The sequence below is a fragment of the Lindgomyces ingoldianus genome (assembly GCF_010093535.1).
Source record: "Lindgomyces ingoldianus strain ATCC 200398 unplaced genomic scaffold BDR25scaffold_14, whole genome shotgun sequence".
Classification (NCBI taxonomy): domain Eukaryota; kingdom Fungi; phylum Ascomycota; class Dothideomycetes; order Pleosporales; family Lindgomycetaceae; genus Lindgomyces; species Lindgomyces ingoldianus.
In genome coordinates, this window is record NW_022985175.1 from 1287969 (window position 1) to 1313395 (window position 25427).

Here is a 25427-nt window from a genome sequence, read left to right on the forward strand (position 1 = left end):
TTGGGTATACAGGTCCTATTACTTTCAAGCGAGAGAAAACATGTCACTTTTGAGTTGCAATAGAGCCTGCGCTAGGTAGTTATGATCGTCTACAGGAGCAATTATTCTCAGGCCCAAACCCTCGATAGCCTTCTTCAGTGAAGGTTTTGCTTTCGTCGGGAAATGGGCTTCCCCACTTCGAGCTAAAATTGCCTTTGCCCATCGCAGTACCCAGCCAGCAATGGCTCAATGGATTAGAGCTACACTCAACTCTACTAAAGGTCAAATCTTCGAAGTTGCTATGCTCTTGTCGGACTTCGGGTGCTCCCTGTCCCATTTCTCCTTCAGCATCTTCGCATGCTCCGCCTTCTTGGTGAATCCTTCAAACACCTTCGGCCATCCGCCGCCAAGCGTACGGATGTCGACAGGCCGTCCGGTCCTCACATCCATGTAGGTGACGGAGCCCTTGACTTCGGCAACAATAGCCTGCTGCTTGAGAGAGAAGAGCGAAGTCGTTCCGCTGTTGCGGGTGGGCTCAATGAGATCCTCCCGATACGCTGCGATGAGCTGTTTCAAGTTAGCAGGTTAGCCTAATCTGCACCCGCCTCGCACATGGTACCTACCGCATCGGGATACTTGACCTGCCTCCGGATGTCGAGCTCGTATCGCCTCACGACGGGAACGACCGTCTTGGCGAGGATCATGTCGTTGTATTCATCCTCATTCAGGAATTCGTCATAGCTCTCCATGACCCGGTGGAAGCAGGTGCCCAGGAAGGTCATGTATTGCGACTGCATGACGTGACCGAACGGGTCCTGATCCTCAGCCCAGACGATTCCGCGCTCGACCATGGTCTGAGGATCGTAACCCATGGCCTCGAGGGTTGCCAGAGCTTTTGCTCGCAGCGGAGCATACGGGTCCGTGTTTGGATGGGGGGCTGGGGCGCCCGACCGGGTGTAAGGCGAGTTGTAGGCAGACTCGGCCAAGCGCGACAGACGGGGGTTTGAGCTGTTATCCTCTCTCATGTCGAGCTGGGTTGACTGAGCGGTGCTGCGCAGGTGTCTAGGGCGCAAGTCTTCAGCGCCTTGCCGCAGGTCTTATCGCAGCCGTACATAAGCACGCGCCACGGGTTGAGCGGGCTAGGCTAGGTGCACGGACGCCCAGGTTGGATCCCGAGGTCCCACCTAGACCATGGTTCGCACCCTCGGTACCACCATCAAACTACTGTATGGATGGTGGTACAGGGCCCCCTTGACCGACGCTGACTGCATGCTAAGCGCGTAAATCACTTCTCCATCCGCTGACAAAAGGATGGATGCCTCCGGACCGTGGTGGCTGCATTCCCTCGCTGGATTATGGAGACTCAGCTATCGATATCGCGCTAGACGTCGTTCATCCTACATTTGCTTTCTCTTCTACTAACTTTTCGGGCACGATAATCGGCCATGTCTACGAGGTCCTCCATCAAGTGGAATCCCTCGTTGACAGACGAAAATGAGGCCTACGTGGTCGTCATCGCCACCACGGTGATGACAGCCTTGATCATCCTATCCACGTCCATGCGCATTGGTATGAAGCTGTGGTGCCGCTTGCCCCTGCAGATTGAAGATTTCTTGATCGTTATCAGCCTGGTAAACGCGGCCGCTCAGAAGACGCCCAGAATACGAACTGACATGAAATCATAGGGCATCAACCTGGCCTCCAATGCGATCGAGTACGAGTCCGTAAAAGTAGGCTTTGGGCGCCATCTCCAATTCCTGACCAGAGACCAAGAGCGAGCGCTGCGAAGATGGAATCAAATTGCTCTTTGTCTCGCAAACCTCGCTATATGGTCGGTCAAATTATCTATCTGCTTCTTCATCCTCTCCCTCATTCGTGGCACATACCGCCGGTCGCGATGGGTCATTTACGGGTTGATAACTATTACCTGTATTGCCCATGGAAGCCAAACCATCGTCTGGGCTACGCAGGCGCGGCCGTTGGAGAAACTCTGGCACCCCGAGGTCCCCGGAACGGTCCGCACTAAAAAGACTCTGGTCAACTCTATTATTGCATTCACAGGTACGTAACGTGGCGACTGATTCAACCAGCCTCTGAATGACCAGAAGCTAACGGGGAACGTAGCGATCTCCAGTGTAACCGATCTGTTCTACGCAATCTTGCCCATCTACTTCTTTGGGAATCTACAGATGAGTCTCCAGAAGAAAATCACCGTGTTGGCCTTGACCGGATCCGGTCTTCTGTAAGCCGCTCAGCCCTCGTTATATTTGCTGCGCACCTGCTTACTCATACTTGCACAGTGTCTTCGCCGCCTCCATCATCCGCGTCGGGTTCGTCAATGACTTCAAGGACCCAGATATGTCCTGGGCTTTGCGAAGAGTCTACGTCTGCACCATTGTAGAGCGTAATCTTGCCGAGTTCATCGCCGATCTGCCAGCAATCTTCCCGCTGATACGTAGCATGCACAAGAAGGTTGTTACAGTAATCACCCAAGGTAGTCGAGGCACCTCCAAGTCTGGGTCGTACGGCCCAACGAATAGCCTGACGATTGGATCCGAGCACAAACGGCTTCATAACGGTAAGCGTGGGAAATTCGCTGCCTATGGACCGAATGGGCAATTCACCACAATTCACGATAACTCGGACGATGAAATCCCTCTAAAAGATGGGCTCAACCGTCCCAGCTCGGCTGCGAAGAAGAATGAGAGGGGAATCACCGTACAGGTGAACATTGACGTGGAATCGCAAGAGCACAATGACAGTAGGCCGGTATGGCCTAAAGGAAGTCTAAGGCCTAAGGTTTAGAAGCAGGGCTAGTACGATTCTTTGCATGTGTGGAGATACAGGCGCTTTCGTTCTACCGTCTCTTTTGCAGTCTTCCAGGTCTATCAACAATAGAGAGATAGGTCAATGCGGTGGAAACCGGCTAGCTCGGTTGCAATGAACAAAATACTTTTAGGTTCTAGTGCGACTGTATTTGCTCGTGGAATGTTCAAACTACTGCCACCGGCTTACCGCCCTTGCTTTCCATGACGGCATCAGCTCTCTTAAGTGCCATGGCCTTCTTGACCTCCCATTCCCAAGCTGTCAGGTTCTCGTCCTCGCCACCACCCTCACCCACCAGGCTCCGCATACTGGCATCGCGCTCTGGCCTGACTAGAATAGCTAAACTGTAGCGGTCTCGGAATCGCTGCTCACCCGGTGGATACTTGATCCGATGACAGTTACTGCGCAGCAAGCCGCCTGACCACTGTACCATTGCATCTCCCAGATTCACAATGAGGCAGCCCGGCTTCGGACGTACGTAGAGCCATGCCTGCTCGTCAGTCGCAGCTTTACCTGGCGCGAGAATCTGCAGCCCGCCGAGCACGTTCGCTAGTAGAGTGATGGTGCCAAAATCTGTATGGTGGATCATGCTTGTGCGGAGGTCTTCCTCTTCAGGACATGCGTAAGCCTTGATGAGGCGGATGACAGTGCCAGAGGGCTTTGTAGGTAGCTGTCGGGAAGTGAAGGTATCGGGGGCCAAGCCAAGCTGGGATGCGAGGATGGTGTTGATGGTGGACACGATGGTTTGGCCATGCTTGAGGAACGATGTAAAAAGAGGCAAATGCGTATGCACAAGATCGGGTAGTGGCTGGAGCGGTGTATTGTTGAGAAGGCCATCCTGGCCAAGATTGAACCACTCAAAGCGATCAGGCTCGTTGGTCTCCGTTTTAGCGAGACCTCGGGGTTTGAACCTGGGGATTATGTGAGCTGCGGGCATGAAGGACCGGGGGGTAACGGCAATCACCCTAGAAAGCTCTTGGGCAGATCATGTGGGTACTTTTCCTTTACCTCTGCAGGCAGATTCATGATATCTTGGCCAGCTCCAAACAGGCTGTCGATCTCATTGATGACGGTGTTGCCAAGCGCATCGCCGCGCAAATCGAGCAGGAAGAAGCCGAGTTCCTGGCATGCATCAAGCACGCTTCTGGCAGCGGTAGCATCCCCCGAAACCAAGCTCGCCAGCGACACCGTGTGCACTGGCGCAGTGGGTACATTTTCGGGGAATGCAGGGATTGCCTCGAAGAGCTTTTCGGACGCCATTTCGGGAAGCTGCTGAAACACTCACTATCATGTGTTTATCGGAGCCAGAGTCCAAGGAGGTTGAACGAAGCAGAAACTGTATCAAGAAGGCGACTGGTTAATATAGAGACGCAGCAAGGGTGTGGTGTGAGAGGATCGCCGCCCAGGCGCTAGAACGCGGATGCGCCTGACGGCGGGAGGGGCGTTGTCGGCTGCGGGTGCGACTACAGGGGGCTCTCATGAGCGGACTGTACCGCGTGCACAAGCCGACATCCGTGCGTAGAATATTCTGAATAAATTACAAGATTTTGTAAGCAGCTCTCTAACAAACTTACGTCCCTTGTTCAGCTCACTCCACTAACAAGATACACCACAATGCCAAAGACACCAAATCAACAACTAACGTACAAGGAGCGTATACAGATCCACACCCTACGCGAGATAGGCTGGAAACAAAAGGATATCTCTTAGAAACTTAGGATACCTCTTTCTACAGTCTCTCTCTGCCTCCGCACGCCTGAGACGCCTACAAAGCCTAAGGGACAGTCTCCTATTCTATCTACTCCATTCCGAATCCTCCTTGTACGGCATGCGACTGAGAACGCTAAGCAACGACAGAAAACTCAAGAGGAGATAGCTTAAGAGCTAGGGATAACAGTCTGTTGGCGTACGCTTATTAAGGCCTTTAAGAAGGAGCTCTATTATTGCTGTAAGGCTACAGAGAAACCCTTCCTCACTAAGCAACACAAGGCAGACTGGGTTTAGTAGGCATGGGAGCACCTTGACTGGAGCGACAATTAATGGGCTGGTATAGGCTGGAGCGACGATATGAGCGCCCAGGCTGGCCCTGGCGAAGTGTGGGTGACAAGGCGCGCTGAGGAGCGCTTCCTGCCTGCCTGCTGTGTTGCTAGATTCAAAGGCTACTCTAGCTGCATAGTGTGGGCGATAATATTAAGGGATATGAAGGGCCCTCTAGTTGTGTACAAGAAGAGCTAGTGTACAAATAAGAAGCAGTTAATTAACTTAGAAGTATATATTAAGCACATCCTGCCTCTAGTTATAACCTTTTAAGACGCGTACACGGAGTACACAGGCAAGGAGCTGACCTTAATGGAGGATAACGCATCTATCCATACATTAAAGGCCACAATAGCTGCTGAGCAGGCCCTAGGTATCCCGAAGATCTCATAGCCAGCAAACTCACCTAACCTCAACCCTATTAAGAACGTCTAGCAGATCTTAAAATACTGCCTAGGGAAGCGTTTTCTAAAGACTAACAACAAGGTAAGGCAGTATCTCCTTAAAGAATAGGAGAAATTGTCCTTTAGTAACTACAATAAGTACATAAAGTTAATAAGGGAGCGCTGTTAGGCAGTCATCCAGGCTAAAGGGGGACATACAAAGTGGTGAGACAATGTGTTAATACAATAATTATTTATATGTATTTTACATAGAAAACAGCATTTTGAGAGCATTCAAGACTCGTGGGCCTGTGCGCGCGGTACAGCCCGTTCATGGGAGGGGGTTGTACTGACCGTTGCGCCGCACCCACGTATCAGACGATCTCCAGGCAATCGCAGCACTCTACATTCGCCCTCAGATAACGACCACGAAATGGTTAGAGGAACCCTGCTGCGCTGTACATGCGTGGTCCTCGACGGACGTACAAGGAATCCTGAGACAACGCGACCAATCGGGAATACCTACGGCGAGACAGTTCTTTGTTCCACCCTTGATGCCCCCAAGAAGCTGCCATTTGCGGGTTTGTAAATTGCCTGCGCAGGTTGAATCACCGCTTCGCCGCATGCAATAAAGGGCACGCACCGATTGAACCACGGCTTCGCCGTATTCAATAAAGGGTCCGCGCCGTCGGGCGGTTGCCTAGCTTCGTCCAACGCGACAGGTAGTATATCTTTCTTGCAACAAAAGTCGCCCGACTTCATCCTTTTCAGCAGCTTTTCTGCGTCAACATGGCTCCTGCATCGGAAACGCCCTTGGCGCCAGACCAGGAAGAGAAGGCCGCCACGGCTTACTTGGAAACGCCACCAACACCAACGCCTGCTGCCGATCTCGGGCCTAAACAGTGGCTGCAGATTCTCAGCACCTTCGTCGTGTTCTTCAATACCTGGTAAGTCTGGATGGCTGCTAGTATCTGTCGCAACGTTGAGCAGCCAGCACAAGAATAGTCGTCTGGAGGGGTCTATTGCTGTAGGAATCGGCCCGCTAACGTGCCCACAAGGGGTATCCTTCTTACCTTCGGTGTCTTCCAAACATACTACGAACAAGTCCTGATCCGCAACAAGTCCAGCTCGGACATCGCATGGATTTCGACAGCCGGAGCCTTCGTCGTTCTGTCTGCGGGAATCGTGACTGGGCCTCTCTACGACCACGCCTATTACCGAGTACTGCTCCTGTCCGGTAGCCTCCTACAGGTGTTTGGTATGATGATGATTAGTATATCGAAAGAATATTACCAGCTCTTCATTACTCAGGCCATTTGCGTGGGACTAGGCGCAGGGATTGCGTTCACGCCAAGCGTTGCGGCGGCAGCAGCCTGCCTTACGAACCCCGCCACTCGTGCCAAAGCCATGGGCTTGATGGCGTGCGGCAGCAGTATCGGTACGCATCCGCGCACCAGGAACCAGGATGAAATCGCTGACTTGGAATAGGCGGCGTCGTATACCCCCTTATGTTTCGCAGCATCGTGCGCTCCGTCGGCTTTGGATGGGCAGTCCGCAGCATCGCCTTCGTCATGCTTAGCCTATACGTCGTTTCATATCTCCCCTTGCTCAACCACCAAGAGCCACCGCCAGTGATCCGCCGATTCTTCGACACATCTGCGCTGAGAGATGCGCCATTCATGGTGTTATGCATTGGCTCGATTTTCAGCGCGACGGCTTACTATATCCCTTTTCTCTATTTGCCGCTGTTAACAAAGGTGCGGATTCCATCAGTTGGCTCGGATCTGGCGTTTGATCTTCTTGCCATCCTAAATGGAAGTTCCGCGGTAGGCCGACTCCTGGCTGGTGTCGCCGCCGCGATCTTTGGTCCAACGGAAACCACCTCCGTCTCACTGGTCTTCGGTTCTATATTACTATTCTGCTGGAGCGTGGTTGATTCCGTCGCAGGAACAATTGTATGGGCTGTGTTCTGGGGTATGGTTTCGGGCGTTCTAGTTGCATTGCCCGGGGCCTTTATCCCACTATTCTGCCCGTCTTTAGCGGTGATTGGAACCCGCTCAGGTATGTACTGGGTGTTTATATAGGGCTGGGCCTTCTCATCGGCAGCCCGATTGGAGGCGCCATTTATGATGTCAAAACCGCGGGGTCGGACTGGTGGCGACTGCAAGTATTTGCGGGGATATTCATGATGGGCGCTGCAGTCTGCACCATCTACCCCATCCTGCACTTGCGCCGCAAGGCACGAAATGCTGCCGCTCAGTAGAGCAGGATAGCATACAGAATTTGGGAATCATAAAATTGAACAATCTGGATGGGCCGCGTCTTAATCCAGCTGAGCACTCGAGCTCTTTTCTTAAGCCTAACCATTTTCGTCTGGTAGGCCTCTTTTGAGATATCAAAACGTACGATCCCGCGTCATGTGATAAAGCACGTGACTTTGGCATAGACGGCGTATATAGCGCCTTGGGCTGCTGCTGCTTCTCCTTTCAACCAACAACCTTCCATCTGAGCAAATGTATATTTTAGCAACCCTTTGCTTTTTTCTTTTTATCATCGTTTGCCCTCTGCTGTTCAGGCATAAGTATCGGCAAAAAAAGCATGCGCGTGGGGAGCGGCCGGAAACCATGCCACAGCACGATATATCAATACACAAAACGCAGATCATTAAGTCCAATGTATCTCATCATCGCATATTCCCCAAGAAACATGGATTCACCTACTCATACCTGTCCGTCGGCATTCCGGTACGATCCCCGACCTCGAATTTGTTGATCTCCATAGACGAGCCGAAATGGTGGAGGAGGGGCTGGCTTCATATCACAGCAAACGATCATTTGCATCGCACAAGTAATGATGATACCATCTCTCGAAAATTGGACGTCTACTTGAAAGAGCGGGTGATACCAAACCTTCTCCTACAAGCCATTCAGAGCTTACTTACTGTTGTGGACAGGCTATCGATCCAGAAGAGTTCCCGTATGTCTATCTACTAACTTCAGCCCGTTTTCTCAATTATAAATTCAGCCCTGCGTCATTCTGGTATCTTTACACATCGTACCTCGAGTTAAAGTATGTCATCGCTGAAGTCAATAACACATTTGACGAACGGCGGATGTATCTATTTCCTGCGCCAGAAGCCCCCGGAAATTTCAAACAAACGGCACTGAAAGATTTTCACGTCTCTCCATTCAGCTCACGCAAGGGATCATATGTTCTTACCACCACGGATCCCCTGAAGAGCAAAAATATCTCGGTTACCGTCACACTACGTTCCTCAAAAGATCACCCCAAATTGGTAGCACGCTGGTGGTCAACTGCGTCTGCTATAGACCCTTCGGTTTATTCGGTACTTCATTCACTCTGGTTCCTATTGTGTTGGGGTTGGACTGTGCTCGTAACATGTAGGTCTCGCGAAGCAATATGCCGACATTTCATCAGTGGTTTACAGAGCATCAAGTTCCAAGGATCGTGTTCCATGCTGTCCTACTAGCCCAGCTGCACAAACTGAGCATCTGGTATCGCCCAGAACCGCGGGAGACAGCGGAACCACGACAAGCGACTTCGAACGAAAGGATTATCGCATCAGTTCTCATGCGCTATGTGCAATACCTTCAAGACCAGAGTTTCGAGCACCTTCGTTTTTCGGTGCGACCTAGTATCCTTCAGCAGCAGCCCGGCCCATGCGGAGGATGCGACATAGGCCAACAGTCCACACTAGAACTCAGGATTCATGCGCCGCAGTTCTATCGACATGTGATTACGTATGGCAAACTGTCGGACTACTTGCGTTACACCCTGCTGCATCCGTACGAGGAGAATCGCACAGCATGGACCAACAATGCCGACCGTCTCATCGAAGTTCTAGAAGGCTTGGAACGGACCACGGGAAACCTTCTGCACTACAAACGTCCAACCAGATCGGTCCCCAAGACCATGTGGATTATTTACGGCTACTTGCGCACCACGAAACCGATGGCGGGGACCTACCCTGATCCTGGATTCCCACAAGCACGCGCTGGGCTTGTCAAACCCTGCGTTTATGCTCCTGTCGTATATCCAAAGAAACAATGCTTCTTGGATGAATTTATCCTCGGACATGGCGATGCTTGGCTGCAGATTCGATACATGTGGGCCACTTTGAGCCTACAGTGGAGAACCAGGGTCATGGGTGCGATTGGAGGAGAGTGAGCGCACATCTAGATAATTGGGGAAACGTCACTCTATCATTACGCCCTCGTGTTACCCGGCAAGGCAGGTTATCTCTCTCGCTGAACATTTTGTGTAACTCCAACTATCCTTGTTCCTGCCTGATTGGTCCGTCTTTACATATACTTTCTTGCGAAGAGGTTTCGGACGCCCCATCCAAATGCAGGCACCACTTCATATAGAAAGTATCGACATGGGTGGCGTGGCACGACCCGTGTGGCGTTCTTAGTGTCGTTGAGTCCAAGTTCAAGCCTTGCCACGTTCTCGGCGTCACCTTCATAAAGATCCATGTAGATTTGCTCCCACCGGTTCCTCCAGTGCAATTCTTCCACGCAACCTTCCACCCCGCCGGGAATCCGGTAAGATGCCTACGACACCGTCCAAAGAATCGCCTATCGACATCGCTGAGAATGCATATTCTCAGCACGACAGTGCAAGCGACTCGCACAGCCGGGACAATGTCGACTATGATGAGGTTTACTCATACCAAGAGCAGCGAAAGATCATTCGCCGCATGTAAGTGCAGCTTTCGTGGCACGTCGTCGCAGCCTAGAGCCCGTGATTCAACCAGCTGCATCGTGACTTTGTGATACTCAGAAAGCCAACTGACCACGGCCACAGTGACCACCGAGTTGTTGGGATGCTCGCCATTTTGTACATCATCTCGTTGATGGATCGCCTCAACCTCTCGACAGCCAGTATAGCCGGACTAAACCAGGAACTCAAACTGCAAGTCGGCACACGGTATTCAGTCATCATCCTCAACTTCTTCGCAGCATACACCGTCTTCCAGCCCCTTGGCACAGTCCTCACCCGAAAACTCGGGCCCAGATGGTTTCTCAGCTCCATTGCACTCGCCTGGGGTATTGTCATGATTGGCAGTGGATTCGTGCATTCTTGGCGTGAACTCGCTGGACTGCGCGTTCTAATCGGGTAGGTTGCACAACTGAAGGCAGAAAGGCAAACTTGATGCTGACTTTCAAAGTGCTCTCGAAGCCGGGTATTTCCCCGGGGCAGTCTACTTGCTAAGCACTTGGTACACGCGTTACGATATGCAAAAGCGCTATACCGTATTCTATGGCGTCGGCTGCGTAGCGACAGCTTTCTGTGGTATTCTCGCCTATGGCCTCAGCCAAATGAAGGGATTGGCTGGCCTCGGTGGCTGGAGATGGATCTTCATCATTCAAGGCATACTATCCTGCCTCTGTGCGCTGGCCGGGTACATCTTCCTTGTCGGATTTCCAGACGACTCACACAAGGCCTTCCGCTTCTTGAATGAGGCGGAGCGCGATTTCGTGATCCGTCGCGTGAATCGCGACCGAGCAGATGCTACTACTGAACCCTTCACTTTTGGCGCCTTCCTGACGCATGCTGCGGATTTCAAGATCTGGGTTTTTGCTTTCATGTTTTTCTGCGTTACGACTGTTGGTTACTCGATCAACTACTTCCTTCCTATCATTTTTCTCGGCATGGGTAAGTCCCGTCACCGTTGGCACGGCACTTGGCAGTTTTTGACTGACGCGCCGCAGGCTTCAATGTCCCCCAATCACAGTGTCTCATTGCGCCCCCGTGGGTCTTTACAGGCATCTACATGTACGCACAGGCCTGGTACAGCGATCGTTACCGCCTCCGTGCACCTTTCATCGCCTTTAATGCCATCCTGGCTCTGATCGGCCTTTCCATCATGGGTTTCCACCATCACAACCCCACACGGTACTTCGGCACCTTCTTTGTGGTTGCCGGCGCTAGTGGCAACACACCTCCTGTGTTGACATACCAGGCGAACAACATCCGCGGCCAATGGAAGCGAGCCTTCTCGAGTGCTTTGGTAGTCGGGTTTGGCGGTATTGGCGGTATCGCAGGTGCTCTGGTATTCCGCAGCCGGGACCTACCAAAGTATAGGCCGGGCATGTGGGCCGCGATTGCATGCAATCTTTGCATTTTGATTTGTGCAGGTAGCATGTCAGTGTATTTCTGGGTTAAAAATAAACAGGCAAAGCGGGGAAAGGTCATTTTGGAAGGTTTAGAGGGCTTTCTATACACACTTTAGTTTAAGATAGTAGTCTAAGCATAGGTTATCTAGATAGTTTACCTAGCTTATCTATAGTAACGTATTTTACTAGCGAGTAGCCTACCCTACTAAGTAGCGTAGAATTCCCACGACTCGGCTTGGGTCGCGTCGGGGTCGTGGGACGATACGGTCAAGATCTGGGACGCACGCAGCGGCGAATGCCTCTCGACGCTCGGCGTTGGTAAGGCACTTGACCGTATCTCGTTTGACATTTCTAGCTCGTATCTGCACACGGATATTGGCACTATTGACATCAGTGTCCTGTCAGGTTCAGTCGCGCTTCAAACTATTTTAGAGCCTTGCAGTCCTCAGTATCAAGGCCCCGGTTTAAGCGCAGATGGTGTATGGATAACGAATAATTCAGAGAATCTAGTGTGGTTGCCCTCAGAGTATCGGCCGTCACGCTCCGCAGTGTCAAGGGACACAATCAGCATTGGTGTTGGGTCGGGAAGGGTGTTGATATGCACAGTTAACCGTAATAGATCCTAGGCTCCCGTTACCGGAATACCATTTTTGCAAACGTACGTTGCTACCCTATATATATTATTCTCTCTATTTTGTGGAGGGCCGGGGATCGGCATAAATGTATAGCCTATTATTTTGCCGCAGCGAAGCTTCGAGCATGCTCTAATATCAAGAGGTGGCGAGACGCTGCGCTACTTCTAGAACTATACGTGCGCATTGAAGATTCGCCACTTCGGACTCGTTCAACTGATGAACTCCTCCGATAACGCTAGCAGGGAGGACGGCCGAACCGCACCGGCACAGACCTTGCGCGGGAGGCGCGGAACCGCTCCTGCCAGGACCTTGCCCTGATAGTCGGAAGAAGGAGGATATTTATCTCGGACATACTTTTTATCGAACCCGAGCGTCTCGTTTAGCTAGTTCCCGCTGCACGACGGCCCGTGCGGCCTCCCAAACATAGTGCCGGGCCCCCGATGGCGACCTCAACCCCTAACCGCACGCCATCGACCCCGCCGGCAGCACCCCCCGGGGCACGCGCGAGGAAGCCGAGCGCGAAAGTGCTAGAGACACAGCAGGCACTGAGGACGCAGACAACAGCGGCCCAGCTCAGGCAGGCCAGGACCAGGGCCAATGCGTCGCAGCAACTCTCAAGCGACTAAGGACCAGCAGACAATAAGCTGCCTCCCTTCCCCACCCAGCGGGAGACCATCTCCCCTAAGCGAGGAGGAGGTAGCACTAAGCTAGATGAAGTGATACAGCTCGTTACAAGCCTAAAGGAGATGCTGGCACAGCAGACCAGCATCATCGCCGGCCAAACCAGCACTATCGCGAGCCAGACTAGCACTATTGAGAGCCAGACCAGCACTATTAAGAGCATCTGAGCGGACCTTACAGCTCTTAGAGCGGAGCAACAGAACCTTAGGGACCAGAACGCTAAGCTGCAACAGACGATCTAACAGCTCTAAGCACGTCTTGACACACCGCCGCAGTCAACGCTAACATGGGCGGCCGTTGCTGCTAGCGGACACCCAGCCAGGCCTAACACGGCATTGACGCGATTAACAAACTTAGGAACAACACATAGGGAGGACAGCAGACAGATGGTGATTGATGTTAGCAGGGTGCAAGAGGACGTAACTAATAAAGTAGCCACTACAGAAGCGGCAAGAGAGGCCATCTAGCATAGCATAGACAGCTTCTAACAGCTTGCTAGGGTGATTATTAAGGGATTCCACGTATAGAGAACAAACAAAAGCGCTAGCGTGATTAAGTTCTATGTAGACAAGGACAAGGAAGCAGCATTCTAACAGACAACAACTAAGTGGCTGGACCCGCAGATCCTAGGGACAAGACTAGTAGGCGCTAAGTGGCATCTAGTAAAGGCGGACTTTATTAAGGTAGCGCTTGCAATAGACACAGAGAGCAGAAAAGTAAGCAAGTTAGCAATAAAGCGCTTTTGAATAGAGAATAGAATAGAGGTGTGCACAATGCAGTAGCTTAGAAAGCTAAGGCCTAGCAAATAACATGCGTTAGTAGTAATTAAGGTGGTAATAAAAAAGAAGGCAGAGAAGCTGCTATGGTTAGACAGCGTAATGTTTAGCAGAGGCAGGCTTATAATCTTACTGTTTAAAGAGCGTTGCACGTTAGTACAATGCTTTAACTGCAGGAGGATTAGCCACAGAGTGAGGGACTGCAGACAACTAGTAACGTGTGATACATGCAGACAAGAAGGACGCCCGCAGTGCGAATTAATTAACCTGCGCTGCGTGAGCTGTTAAGGCCCACACCAGGCATCTAGCCACAATTGCCCTAAGTACAAGAAAAAGAGAGACAGGATCCTTACACGCTAACGCTATAAATAAGGAGCTTTAAATCCTACAGGCAAACATGTAGAGAGGCAAGGAGTCGCAGCACGCACTCTACAACAATCTAGCGCTGGCCAGCTTTTACTTCATCCTAGGCCAGAAGCCTAGTTGCTTTCTTGCAGACAGAGAGGTTGTGCTGCACAGCACAAATCTGCACTAGACAACATTTGTACTGTCTGGCAGGCGACTAGGCCAGAACCTGGTCTAATCTTGCATCTGGGTGTTAAGAGAGGTAGCAGCCACACAGGTGCATGTAGATTTAGCGGACATCACAGCAGTGGTAGCGCACGTGGGAGGAAGGAAGCTAGTAGTAGTATTAGTGCACATTCCCAGCCTTAAGTTAATAAGGATAAAGGACAAATGTTAAGAGGCGCTCACTAGCAGGCTAGACATAATTAAGGAGGTAGTACAACAAGAGCAGCTACTTAATCTGCATACAGAGGTAGTAGTCACAGGTGACTTTAACTAACATAATCTGCTATAGGGAGAGAGCAGTGTTAGCAATAAGCTATAGTAGGACAAGAGTAAGCTAATTATTAACTTTATAGCAGAGATGTTGCTGCAGAGCTTCCTTTTAGCAAGGACAATTACCTATAAATGCGTAAGAGGAAAGTTAATAATTAGCCTTATATTAGCAACAACAGGGCTAGCAGAAGATCTAGTCTAGTGCTCCCTCTAGGAGCATGATGTTACAATCCTTGCTTCGAGAAGCACTCGGGTCTTATGATGTTCCTAGGGGGGAAGTAGGACGGGAGGTAGGGGCCAATTGTAGGGTGTACAGTCCTACGCACAGGCTATTAGGCTAATGGAGGGTTGTATAGAGTGACTAGATTGTGGTTTGCCCTATGTGCAGTAGTAGGGAGGCTAGGGTTAAACAGTCCTTGTTAGACAAGGTTAGAGGTATATATAGTGTAAGATATATAAATAGTATTACAGCTCTTTAGAAAGCTAAATGCTACTTAGTTTATATAATAAATAAACTAAATGTTAAACACACCTTTTAAAGGTTGTTTAATGCAGGAACTATATACATGTGCTAGGGCGCTAAGAGGAGCTAGCAGGAGTTTATAGGAGCTTGCTAAGGGGATTCCTGCAGGCTCCCTTAAGCTCTCTTAAGCTCCCTAGATTTACAGCCTGTCTCCCTATTAGACAACACATTCTTCTGTAATTTTAGGCAGCTGTGCTGCCTCTGTGTCCTCTAACTAGTCTTTAAGCAAGCCCTGTCCTAATCTAGCTAGACTATAGAGCACTGCTAGTAGGGTTACGCTAGTCTAACTGTAGACTGTAACACGCTGCCCCCTCTCCCTAGCAGCGTCCTTGCCGCTCTGCTTACACAACTGTGTTAGTAAAAGTTTATTTATAAAGTGTGTACTGTTCTACTAGAAGGCATCCTTAACATCTATTTTTTTTATACTAAATAGCTTGTTAGTCTTATTTGTCTTATTATTTTTATATTACTCTTTATTTTAATTCTTTTTACTAGACAAAGATAAGGCCTTATAGCGCTTACTAGTTCTTAAAGTTATTATGTGTGTTAACACTATCCTTAGACAACTATGTTAAGTGTGTAAAAAAGTATAGTAAGTGTAATGCTTTTATCTCTAATGCTGCCTAGGACTGCTTAGAGAAAGAGAGGAAAGCGCTCTTTTAAAAGGCCTCTATTACAAAGGCTTAGAAGTAGGCCCTACTAAAAAAGCAGTTAGCTTATAAGCGCTTTCTACTAAAAAAGCAACAGGCTTAGGACTAAAAGCAGCTCTGCTTACAGAAGAAGATATTAGAGGTAATAAATAAGGAGCATTTTAAACAGAATTATATTTAAAAGTTATTAAATCTGTTAGAAGCTTATTGCGTAAAGTATCTAAAAAAAGACTTTTTTTTCTTAAACAAAATAAAAGCTTTAAAAGCTAAAATAAAGAGCTATTTCTTTTCTTAGCCTTTATTAGCTAGAACTTATCTCTAAAAGCTGCTACTATTTAGTAATAATGTAGCTATTCCTTTTAATATAAGTGCTTTATTGCCTAGCTAGTTTCTTTTAAATAAGCCTAAAGGTACTTTTATACTAATAGCTGCACATTTCTTAAATTCTTAGCTAGTTTTTATGTATTTTTACTAGTAAGCTACTTTTTTTATTTTACTAAAAACTCTTTCTAGTTTTTTTAATTACTTATAATATGTTTAACTTTATATTCTATTTCTTTATTTTTTTATTTTTATGTAGATAAAAGAATTTCTTTAAGTGCTTTTTCTAGTCTAGAGATATAAAACTATAGGTAGATTTTTATATGCAAAGAAAGCTTAAGCTTGCAGTTGTCTTACTAAGTTTATAAAACTTTATAAAGTCTTATTTTTTTTTCTGCTAGCTTTCTAGAGGGTCTAGGTATCTTAAAGTTCTTTATATTAAAGTATATATAGTCTTTTAGGCAGATTTCTAGTCCTAGCTGTTATAATTTATTTACATATTTCTCTATTATTTCTTAGCTAGATCTAGCTTTTATAGCTAATTTTTTATATATCTAACATAGGTCTATTAGCTAATTTATTAACTTCTGTAAGTCTATAAGTTAATTTCTGTGTAATGCAAAGTAGAGGTTGTAACTAAAATTAGCTTTATATAAAGTTTCTATTATTATAGCTAACTCTACATTGTTAATAGCTAGTTATGCTATTAAAAGCTATGCTGCCTAATTATCTTAAGTGTAGGAGATGTACTTTCTTAGGTATTTTTCTACTTCTACATTTACTCTCTTAGTTTAGCTGTCTATTTACAGATAGTAGGCTATTAATAGCTTATGTGTTATACTAAAGTGCTGCATTACTGCTTTTTAAAATCTACTAGTAAACAGCTTATTTTAGTTAAAAATAATAATCTTAGGGCATTTATATACTAATATTATATTTTATTTTAATTTATATATAAATTTTTTAGCAGTTATTGTTTTTTCTAAGGGCTAAGTATAAAGATATTTAGTAGTTTTGTCTAAGGCTACTGTAATTATATTACACATTCTGTCTGTCTCTAGTTCTTTAGACAGGGGCAATTTTATAATAAAGTCTATTGTAATTATTATCTATAGTAACTTTAGGGCTTTAATTAGTTAAAGGTACCTGTAGGCCTTATGCCTCTACAGGTTATTTTTATTATAGGTATTACATTCTTTAAGCACCTCTATGCATAGTTGCTTTACCTTTAGTATATATTAAAAAACAGCAGCCCTTAGCTTTTTTTAAAGAGTGCCTATTTCTAAGTGTTTAAACATTAGAGATTTGTAATATTTTTAGATTAAATTTTTCTATTCTTGCTTACTAGCTGTAAGCATATAAAGTTCTTTTATAAGTTAGAGCCTATTATATATCTATTTTTTATTAGTTTTTTTAAAAAGTGTAAACTTTTTAGTTCTTTTTTCTTTACTATTAAAGTAGTCTAGCCTTTAGCTAAGAGTGTTAGCCTGTTAGTTTTATATTCCTAAAACATGCTTAATAATGCAGTTAAACTAGGCAAGCTTTATTACCTATTTTATATGCATTAGTAAAAGTTTCTTTACTATTAGAAACATAACTAAATTTGCATAGTTAGTTATAACATAAAATAGCTTTGCTATTCTATGCAGCTTTATAGCCTATACTTTTACAGTGTTTAGTATTGCTTTTAACTCTTTGTTAGGTATGCTGTACCTTACTTTAGGTCCTAAGAACTTAGCAGAATAGTACGCAACTAGGTGCTATTTTCTGTCTTTTTGTTTTTAATACAGTGCAGCCCTGCTAGCTTCTAAGGATGCGTCTGTGTAGATCTTAGTATCTAATTATAGGTTATATATTCTTAGCACTAGTTTAGCTGTTATAGCTTATTTTAGTGTTATAAATGCCTTATTTATTTATAAAGTCTAAACAAATTTTACTATTACCTTTTTCTTAGTTATTGCATTTATTAGTAGTATAGTAATTTTTAAATAGTCCCTAATTATTTATTTAATATAGCCTAATAGTCTTAGGAATCTTTTAACCTTTTTAACTATAGTAGGCTTAGACTATTTAAGTATTTTTTATACTTTAGCTAAGTTAATTTTTATTTCTTCTTTATTAATTATAAATCTTAAGTATTTTATTTTAGTAATATAAAATTTGTATTTAGAGAGCTATAGGTAGAGTTTATACTTTCTAAGCTGTTTTAAAACTTTTTATACTTTCTATATGTAGTCTTCTAGGGTATCTTTTAAGTAGATAAGGACGTTATCTAGATATACTAAAGTAAAGACATTAAAGTATAAGTTAAAGGCTATATTAATAATTTACTAGAATGTTGCTAGGGTATTTGTTAGGCTAAACAGCATTACTAGTAGTTTGTAGAGTCCTTATAAGGTCTTAAACACTATAAGCTATTTATTACCTTCTTTTATTCTTATTTTATTAAATCTATCTTGTACATTAAACTTTGTAAAGTACTAGGTTTCTTTTAATTAGTTTATAATATTTTATATAATTAGTAAAGAGAATTAGTTTTAAATTATGTTGTTATTTAAAGTCTTATAGTCTTAGTAGACTTAGATTTTTCCTCTTTTTTTTTTTACAAAAACTATAGCTAAGGCTACTAGGCTATAGCTTTTCTAGATATAGCCTTATACTAATATTTTATTAACATATTCTTGTAAGGCCTTTTTTTATACCCTTGTTAAGAGGCAAAGCTTATAGGTTTTTAGATTATAATTTTTTATTAAGTTAATAGCGTAATCTTAAGGTTAATATAGTAGTAGTTCTTCTAGGTCTTTTAGTGTTTTAAACATGTCCTTATAATCTTTATATTTAGTTAGGATGCAGCCTTTTTTTTAAGTTTAAATAACACTAACTTATTTTACATTTTTGTTTACTTTAATTTTTTTATAAGAAACTTCTTTAAGTTTTTTTTTTATTATTTTTATTACCTAAGCTTTTAGCTTTTAGTAAGAAAATTTTTAGAGTTTCCTTTTTCTAGAGTAGTAACTACTACCCTGTTTTGCTTATTTATAGACTAGGTAATAGTTGTTATAGCATGCTAACTAGGTTATGTGTGTGTAGTTATTAAAAGTCTTTATAGTTATAGTTCTCTAATTAATTACAGAATTATAAGTTTTAAGCTAGTTATAGCCTAGAATTACATTATACTTGCCTTCTAGCTTAAGTATGTTTATAGACCTCTAGTCTCTTATATTAGGAGTTTTAAAGTCCTTTTTATAGGTTTCTAGGTTAATCTATCCTCTACTATATTTAATTAATAATGCATTAGTAAGGGTTACCTTAAATAGATTTTTTTTTATGTAGAATAGTATGCTTTATTTATCTACCTAATCTTTATCTATAGCAGTAAAAGTGCATCTGCTGTTTATAAAGGCTAGTCTAGGCTGCTCTTTATACATAAAGGTAGTTATTAGGCTATGTTCTGCCCTTTGTTCTACTGTAATTACTGCTGCTATGTTATGTTTAACCTCTTTATTAGAAAGGGGATATAAGTTAATGTCTTATAGGTTATTATTAAACTTATTTTTTTTTTTTTATAAATTTAATGTTTATAATTATAGTAGTTAGCTGCTTTACATTTATAATCTTTAACTAGGTAATATAATGTTAGGTAGTCCTTTTTTCTTACTACTTTTTACTAAAAATAGTAGAACTTGTAGTTGTTTTATTTTTTACATGCTGCCTATCTCTCCTGCTTGTGTAGGGGCGCTGTTTAGTAGGTGTAACAGTTTATAGTTTTGCAGGCTAAGGCTATTCCTTACTATAGGCATCTGTTGTAGTTTTTCTTCTATGTAAGCTACTAGCCTATTCTATGCTTATTATTCTAATGCTTAAGATAATACTGTTATGTGCATTAGTACTAGGGGTATAAACAATTATTAGGTTTATGTAACATGTTAAGGAGACTCTTCTAGGTCTACTAAGAGTATTCCTGTGTTTGTACTATCTAAACAGGGTGTTCTTTTTATTAGTAATTATTAGTGCTATGTTTTTTATCTTTATAGAGTGCGCACTAACTATAGCTTTATTACATTGCTAAAGCCTTTCTGCTAACTGTAAGGCTAAGAAGTAGTGTCTTAGGCTTCCTAGGTACTAGCTTTAGGACTTTAAACCTAGTAAGCCTACTTAGTTCTTCTAGTTTTTAGTCTTAGATTTTTATAAAAAACTACTATTATTTTTATTTATTTATAATGTTGTATTTAACTTTAGCTATTTATTGTATAATGTTAAATGTAAGATAGTTGTTGCTAATATTTATCTAGTAAAGCATAACTATGTAATAACTTAGGTAGTTATATTATAGACTACATTTCTAGCATTTGCATTTCTAAAACTATTAGAAAAGCTCTTTTACTAAAGTGCTAAGGGTCTAGTCTTATAAGGGGAACTGTTTTTCTTTTTTATAAACATTTATAATGTATTCTTAGATCTAAGTCTCTTCTTTATATCCCTTAAGGATTATAAGGTCCTATAATACTATATTAAGGCTACTAAAGTTTTAAATAACTACTTTTTAGTACACTTTAGAACAGTTATTTAAAGAATAGTTACCTCTATATTACTAGTAAGGTCTGTTGTCTAATCTTTTTAATATTTCCTTATCTATAAGGCTGTATTTAGCAGTAATAGCTTTTATTATTGCAGTAGTATTTTTATTCTCCTCTTTCTAGAAGTCTAAGTAGTTTTAGTAGAAATGTTTTACTTTTTTATAGTTTAGGCAGGCCTTATTTTCTAGCTACTTTTATTATTCCTTTATTAAGGGCAGCTTATTATGTCCTAGAACTTAGCTCTTTTTAGAAGAGAAGCTTTATGTATGCTTTATGTAACTAAAGTCTATTAGTTCTTTATTATATTATAGAAGCTTTTTTTTTTTAAAAATAAACTTTAGTTTTTAAAGAGTTTTTTTTTATTTCTTTTCTCTTTTATGTTCTTTATAGCAGTTGTTATAAGTTGTTGCTTATGTAATAAAGTTTTTAAAGGTAGTTAGCTTATTACTATATATAAACTTATTCTTTACTATTTTGCTTAGTCTATTATAGAACATGCAGCAGAGAGCTTTCTAGTCTGTCTATCTACAGATAGCTAGTTGTTCTCTAAAGTGTGCTGCATAATTTTAAACTAGGTTATTTTCTTATTTTATAGTGTTTAGCTTATTAGCTGTAATTTTCTTTTTATCTAAAGTTTTATAGATAGCTGTTAAAGCTTTTTTAAAGTTTTTAATGCTACTAAATATTTCTTTAGTTTTAGGGGTAAGTGCTTTACTACTTACTCTAAAGTTTATCTAGTTATCTGCATAGAGTTAAAACTAAATTACAGAGGGGCCTTTTAAGTGTAGTTCTATTTAAGATATTATTTCTGTGTTAGTCTAAAATGCTTCTTTATTATATTGCATATAAAGGTAGCATTTTATAAAGAATAGTTAGAGGTCTTTTAATAATCCTTTAAAAGGCTTTAAAAGGGCTAGTTTTAAAGTCTTTTTAGCTATAATACTTGCTTTCTTTATTAAAATGTTTTAGATCTTTGCTAGCTTTACTTATAACTTATATATTTAATAGGCCTAGTTAGTAGCTTTTTAGAAAGTTAAAAGTTTTTAAAAGTTCTATAGTTCTACTACTTTTTATTAGAGGTTAGTAATTTTTTGCTTAAGTTTTATAAGCTTGCTAACCTTATTACTAATCTACTAAAGTTTTTTAATATTATCCTAGATTAAGTTAATCTGTTTTGCTAGAACAGCTTTACTCTAGGTTAGAACTTCTATAGATCCTAATAGCGCAGCATAAGCTATGTTAGAATCTAAGTTATATTGTAAAGTTACTATACTTTTTAAAAGAGATAGTGTTTAATGTTATAATTCTTGCTTTAAGAAGCACTTAGGTCTTATAATGTTCCTAAGGGGGAAGTAGGACAGGAGGTAGAGGCTAATTATAGAGTGTACAGTCCTACGCACAGGCTATTAGGCTAATAGAGGGTTGTATAGAGTGACCAGATTGTAGTTTGCCCTATGTGCAGCAGTAGGGAGGCTAGGGTCAAACAGTCCTTATTAGACAAGGTTAGAGGTATATATAGTGTAAGATATATAAATAGTATTACATCTTTTTAGAAAGCTAAATGCTACTTAGTTTATGTAATAAATAAACTTGTAAGGCCGGATGTCCCAGAACGGGCCAGTATGGCCTCACCTGACCTGTTTGGAGGTCGTATGACCTGTGCTTCGTATATAAGCATGAATCCTGACAAGCGAAGCTTGGCAGCGATTCGTCTCTCTTACAATACACTCCTATCTTTCTCCGAAAGCTTGCTCTCAGTGCTATCCGTGCTACTTACCATCCCATCTTTACAAAACTAAACATTAAACACACCTTTTAAAGGTTATTTAATGCAGGAACTATATACATGTGCTAGGGCGCTAAGAGGAGCTGGCGGGAGTTTATAGGAGCTTGCTAAGGGGATTCCTGCAGGCTCCCTTAAGCTCTCTTAAGCTCCCTGGATTCGCGGCCTGTCTCCCTATTGGACAACGCATTCTTCCGTGATCTCGGGCGGCTGTGCTGCCTCTGTGTCCTCTGACCGGTCTTTAAGCGAGCCCTGTCCCAATCCAGCTAGACTGTGGAGCACTGCTGGTGGGGTTACGCTGGTCCAACCGTAGACCGTAACACATGAGTACAGGTCTAACCACTAGGCTATAGCAACGCGCTTTAGCATATACGTGGACTAGGAGGAGAGGCAGGAGAGACTGTTGCTTAAGAATGCGCCGTAGGACAAGATTAAGACAGCGGTAGAGCAAGAGAAAGAGGGGGGTTTCCTAGAGGGAGATGTAGACAAGATAGCAGACTAACTAATGTTGTGGGTGAACAAGGCGCTTAAAGCGCACCGCCCGCAAGCTCAGCCGTCGCCGTACATAAAGAGGTGGTGGCATGAGGGCTTGACGGCGCTGCGGAAGTCATACACGTACTAGAGGAACCGGGCGTGTGCGATGCGGCAGCAGGGTTAAGTAGACAAAGAGCTACAGTACACAGCAATTCAGGCAAAGAGGCTCCTCTATTAGATAATTCAGATGCATTACAAGCAACATTAGGAAGAGTTGCTAGACAACAGCAACAACATATAGAAGGCGGCTAAGTATCTAGACACAAAGGCGTTTGCCTTATTTACGCAAGTGCCTCTAATTAAGAAGGCAGGAACTAAAGACTAATTTAGCACTAAAAACTAGAACATTGCAGATAAACTGCTACAGGCGTTCTTTCTAGCCCCACTATAGTGCAAACTAGAAGATGCGCCAGGCAGGTACAGCTAGCTGCTGTAGGAGCCAATTGCAAAGGACAAGGTTAAGAATGCAGTGTTTAGGGCAAGTCTAGACAAAGCGCCTAGGAAGGGACAGTCTCCTAGCGTAGGTATAAAGAGAGCTTTAGCCTGTACTAGGCAACAAAATCACGCAGCTCTTAACTAGGTCACTTAAGACTAGTAAGGTGCTGCAGAAATAGAAGATTGCAAATATTAACGTACTTCATGGGCGAGTTGCTCACACACCCGAGTCGCTTACTTTTGCCAAGACCCCACCCTAACAAACTCTATTATGGCCCATAACAACCCGCTCTGGCACTATATAGTACAGTACAGCCTAGAATATTATTTAGATACTACTTCTGCTTCTTGCTTACATGTTTGCGCGTTATGCCTAGTCTAATTGCACTATCTGCAGCGCCTTTAGGATAGCTTACCTACTTTAGCTTGCACCTGCTTCTTCGCCTTCTTCCTGTTACTGCGCGCCCTAAACTCCTTTAGAGCTGTTAGGCGTAGGCCTTCCTAAATTATTAAGGTCTCTTCTGCCTTAATCTACTTTCTTTTATGTAATTTATGTTATGTAGTAGCCTTATTAGCTACTTAAAGCTTAGTAATTTTCTATTATACTAACACTAGCTTATGCGCAATTATTGCTACCCCCTTTAAAACCTTTTTAAACACCTTAACTATAAAAGTTAGTAAACTATTTATATGCTTCTAAATTTTTATCTTTATAAGCATTAATTATAACTTAAGTTTTAGAGTATTGCTTAGAGTTTACAACTGCTAGAGCTTATTATATATAAGTAGTAGTAGTAATAGAGTGCACAACTTTACATTAAGGCTTATTATAACTTATTATAGGTTAAAAGGAACTAATCTAGCGCCTTAGAACCCTTCTTAGATATTACTAAAAGTAATTATAGCATTATAAGCTGCTTTAAAGCATAGTAAAAACTTTATTTTTGTAATATAAGTAATCTAGTTGCGCATAAGGTTTTTAGCTTAGCGCTTATACGCCTTCTTTAAAGGAGTAAAACAACCTACATTAAGTAGCTATAAGAAGTGCAATAAGTAAAAAAGTATATAAATAGTAATAATCTTATTATCTTTATAGTATTACTAGAAATAAAGTAAGTTATAGCTTTTATAGCTGTTAATAACTAGCAGACAGTAGCTGCTAACAGTACGCTTCTTTATATGCGCGTTAAAGTGCTTTAACTAGTCTAGACTAAGCTAATTAGTAGTCTAGCTGCGCTTAGAGATTGCAATAACTTAATCCTAGAGTAGATTTTCCTTCTTGTACTAGTTTAAAAGGTAGTTGCTACCCTAGAAGATAATAAAAGGCAAAATAGCCCACTTTTTAGCATTAATGCCCTAGATAGCTGTTGTCCACTTCTAGTTACCTAGCTAGACTGCTTTTAGCTGTCCTTGTCTCTCTAAACCTGTAACAACTGCTCTAGTAGATATCTAGCCTATTATAAACCCTGTTTTGTTAAAGTTGTACATGTTGTTATCCTAGATGCTATACTTAGCTTTAATATTCTTTATAAGGTTAAACTAGCTTTAAATTACTGTAGGATCCTTATAGAGAGCTCTTTTATAGTTATACTTACGCTTAAACTTTACTTTAAGCTCTAGGTAATGCTTAACAAACATATTAGGCTAGTTTATGCTAATATAGCCTATATTGCGCTTAGCGCGTAAAGAATTAGCTATATTAGCCACAGCTGCCAGCTAGGGGGGAAATCCTTGCGCATCTAGCTTAAGTATGTGCTAAACAATTACCTGCTTCTTGTTATTGTCTAGCTTTTATAAGTTAGCTGTACAATTAGCTTAGGAAGGTTGTCTAGCGCGTTAGTTGCTTATTGTCTTTTAAGGGACCCTGTAGATAGCTGCAGCGCGTTGCTTAGAGAGTGTCGCGTCTTGTTTAAGAGCCTAGAGCGCAAGCTGCATCTAACGTTCCTTTAACGCGTCTAAGTAGTGTTGTTGGGAATGCATTAGTGTAGGAAGGGTGGTGTGGTGGGGTCTTGGCAAAAGTGAGCGACTCGGGTGTGTGAGCAACTCGCCCATGAAGTACGTTATACTATTTGTCAGATTGAAGGACTGTTTCTAGGCTTCCTGAGATGAATGATGGGTTTGGATATAATGTATAGGATGATCATTGATTGTATTGATTATTCGATCCTTTTTCTGCTCTGCTCGTGTTGCTCGGCTATTGTTTTTCCGGTCCGAGTCCCTCGCGCACTAGCCCTATGCGCGACCAGCTTGCAACATGCTGCAATTTGTTGCAGAATATTGCAAAATGCTGCAACATGCTGCAATTTG

The 25427-nt window shown here is 43.2% G+C and overlaps 8 protein-coding genes across 8 annotated transcripts; 5 read left to right on the forward strand and 3 right to left on the reverse strand.

Moving 5' to 3' along the window:
* Positions 1-44: 44 nt before the first annotated feature.
* BDR25DRAFT_334064 (uncharacterized protein) lies at positions 45-1046 on the reverse strand. Its single transcript, XM_033692902.1, has 2 exons — positions 603-1046; positions 45-546 (listed from the first exon to the last, which is right to left on the reverse strand). Exons 1-2 carry the CDS (start codon positions 1002-1004, stop codon positions 262-264), a joined length of 687 nt encoding a protein of 228 aa, XP_033548322.1. The 5' UTR covers positions 1005-1046; the 3' UTR covers positions 45-261.
* Positions 1047-1217: 171 nt separating this feature from the next.
* Positions 1218-2898, forward strand: BDR25DRAFT_261093 (uncharacterized protein). Its single transcript, XM_033686686.1, has 4 exons — positions 1218-1610; positions 1665-2040; positions 2104-2221; positions 2280-2898. The coding sequence occupies exons 1-4, from the start codon at positions 1425-1427 to the stop codon at positions 2782-2784; spliced, it is 1185 nt and encodes a 394-aa protein (XP_033548323.1). The 5' UTR covers positions 1218-1424; the 3' UTR covers positions 2785-2898.
* BDR25DRAFT_286128 (oxidoreductase) lies at positions 2829-4141 on the reverse strand. The gene is made up of 2 exons (XM_033688225.1): positions 3770-4141; positions 2829-3716 (listed from the first exon to the last, which is right to left on the reverse strand). The coding sequence occupies exons 1-2, from the start codon at positions 4063-4065 to the stop codon at positions 2972-2974; spliced, it is 1041 nt and encodes a 346-aa protein (XP_033548324.1). The 5' UTR covers positions 4066-4141; the 3' UTR covers positions 2829-2971.
* Positions 4142-4422: 281 nt separating this feature from the next.
* Positions 4423-5054, forward strand: BDR25DRAFT_368402 (uncharacterized protein). The gene has a single exon (XM_033697051.1). The coding sequence runs from the start codon at positions 4873-4875 to the stop codon at positions 5038-5040; it is 168 nt and encodes a 55-aa protein (XP_033548325.1). The 5' UTR covers positions 4423-4872; the 3' UTR covers positions 5041-5054.
* Positions 5055-6014: 960 nt separating this feature from the next.
* BDR25DRAFT_368405 (MFS general substrate transporter) lies at positions 6015-7510 on the forward strand (the record flags this gene model as incomplete). The annotated part of the gene is made up of 3 exons (XM_033697052.1): positions 6015-6172; positions 6284-6663; positions 6714-7510. 3 exons carry the CDS (start codon positions 6015-6017, stop codon positions 7307-7309), a joined length of 1134 nt encoding a protein of 377 aa, XP_033548326.1. The 3' UTR covers positions 7310-7510.
* Positions 7511-7810: 300 nt separating this feature from the next.
* Positions 7811-11481, forward strand: BDR25DRAFT_286131 (MFS general substrate transporter; the record flags this gene model as incomplete). The annotated part of the gene is made up of 6 exons (XM_033688226.1): positions 7811-8122; positions 8179-8543; positions 8690-9272; positions 10003-10364; positions 10417-10904; positions 10961-11481. The coding sequence occupies exons 1-6, from the start codon at positions 7850-7852 to the stop codon at positions 11479-11481; spliced, it is 2592 nt and encodes an 863-aa protein (XP_033548327.1). The 5' UTR covers positions 7811-7849.
* Positions 11482-11586: 105 nt separating this feature from the next.
* BDR25DRAFT_223644 (uncharacterized protein) lies at positions 11587-11991 on the forward strand (the record flags this gene model as incomplete). Its single annotated transcript, XM_033685116.1, has 1 exon — positions 11587-11991. A coding segment is annotated over one exon (405 nt), but the record flags the coding sequence as incomplete, so codon positions are not given.
* Positions 11992-12928: 937 nt separating this feature from the next.
* Positions 12929-13144, reverse strand: BDR25DRAFT_354741 (uncharacterized protein; the record flags this gene model as incomplete). The annotated part of the gene is made up of 2 exons (XM_033695362.1): positions 12929-13005; positions 13066-13144. The coding sequence occupies 2 exons, from the start codon at positions 13142-13144 to the stop codon at positions 12929-12931; spliced, it is 156 nt and encodes a 51-aa protein (XP_033548329.1).
* Positions 13145-25427: the final 12283 nt, after the last annotated feature.

Coding starts and splice junctions, on each gene's coding strand:
- BDR25DRAFT_261093 (XM_033686686.1), top strand. CDS start 1,425: ATGTCTACGAGGTCCTCCATCAAGTGGAATCCCTCGTTGACAGACGAA. Junction 1,611..1,664: donor TCTTGATCGTTATCAGCCTG/GTAAACGCGGCC, acceptor ATGAAATCATAG/GGCATCAACCTGGCCTCCAA. Junction 2,222..2,279: donor TTGACCGGATCCGGTCTTCT/GTAAGCCGCTCA, acceptor ATACTTGCACAG/TGTCTTCGCCGCCTCCATCA.
- BDR25DRAFT_286128 (XM_033688225.1), bottom strand. CDS start 4,065: ATGGCGTCCGAAAAGCTCTTCGAGGCAATCCCTGCATTCCCCGAAAAT. Junction 3,717..3,769: donor CTGCCCAAGAGCTTTCTAGG/GTGATTGCCGTT, acceptor CATAATCCCCAG/GTTCAAACCCCGAGGTCTCG.
- BDR25DRAFT_334064 (XM_033692902.1), bottom strand. CDS start 1,004: ATGAGAGAGGATAACAGCTCAAACCCCCGTCTGTCGCGCTTGGCCGAG. Junction 547..602: donor AGGTCAAGTATCCCGATGCG/GTAGGTACCATG, acceptor AACTTGAAACAG/CTCATCGCAGCGTATCGGGA.
- BDR25DRAFT_368402 (XM_033697051.1), top strand. CDS start 4,873: ATGAGCGCCCAGGCTGGCCCTGGCGAAGTGTGGGTGACAAGGCGCGCT.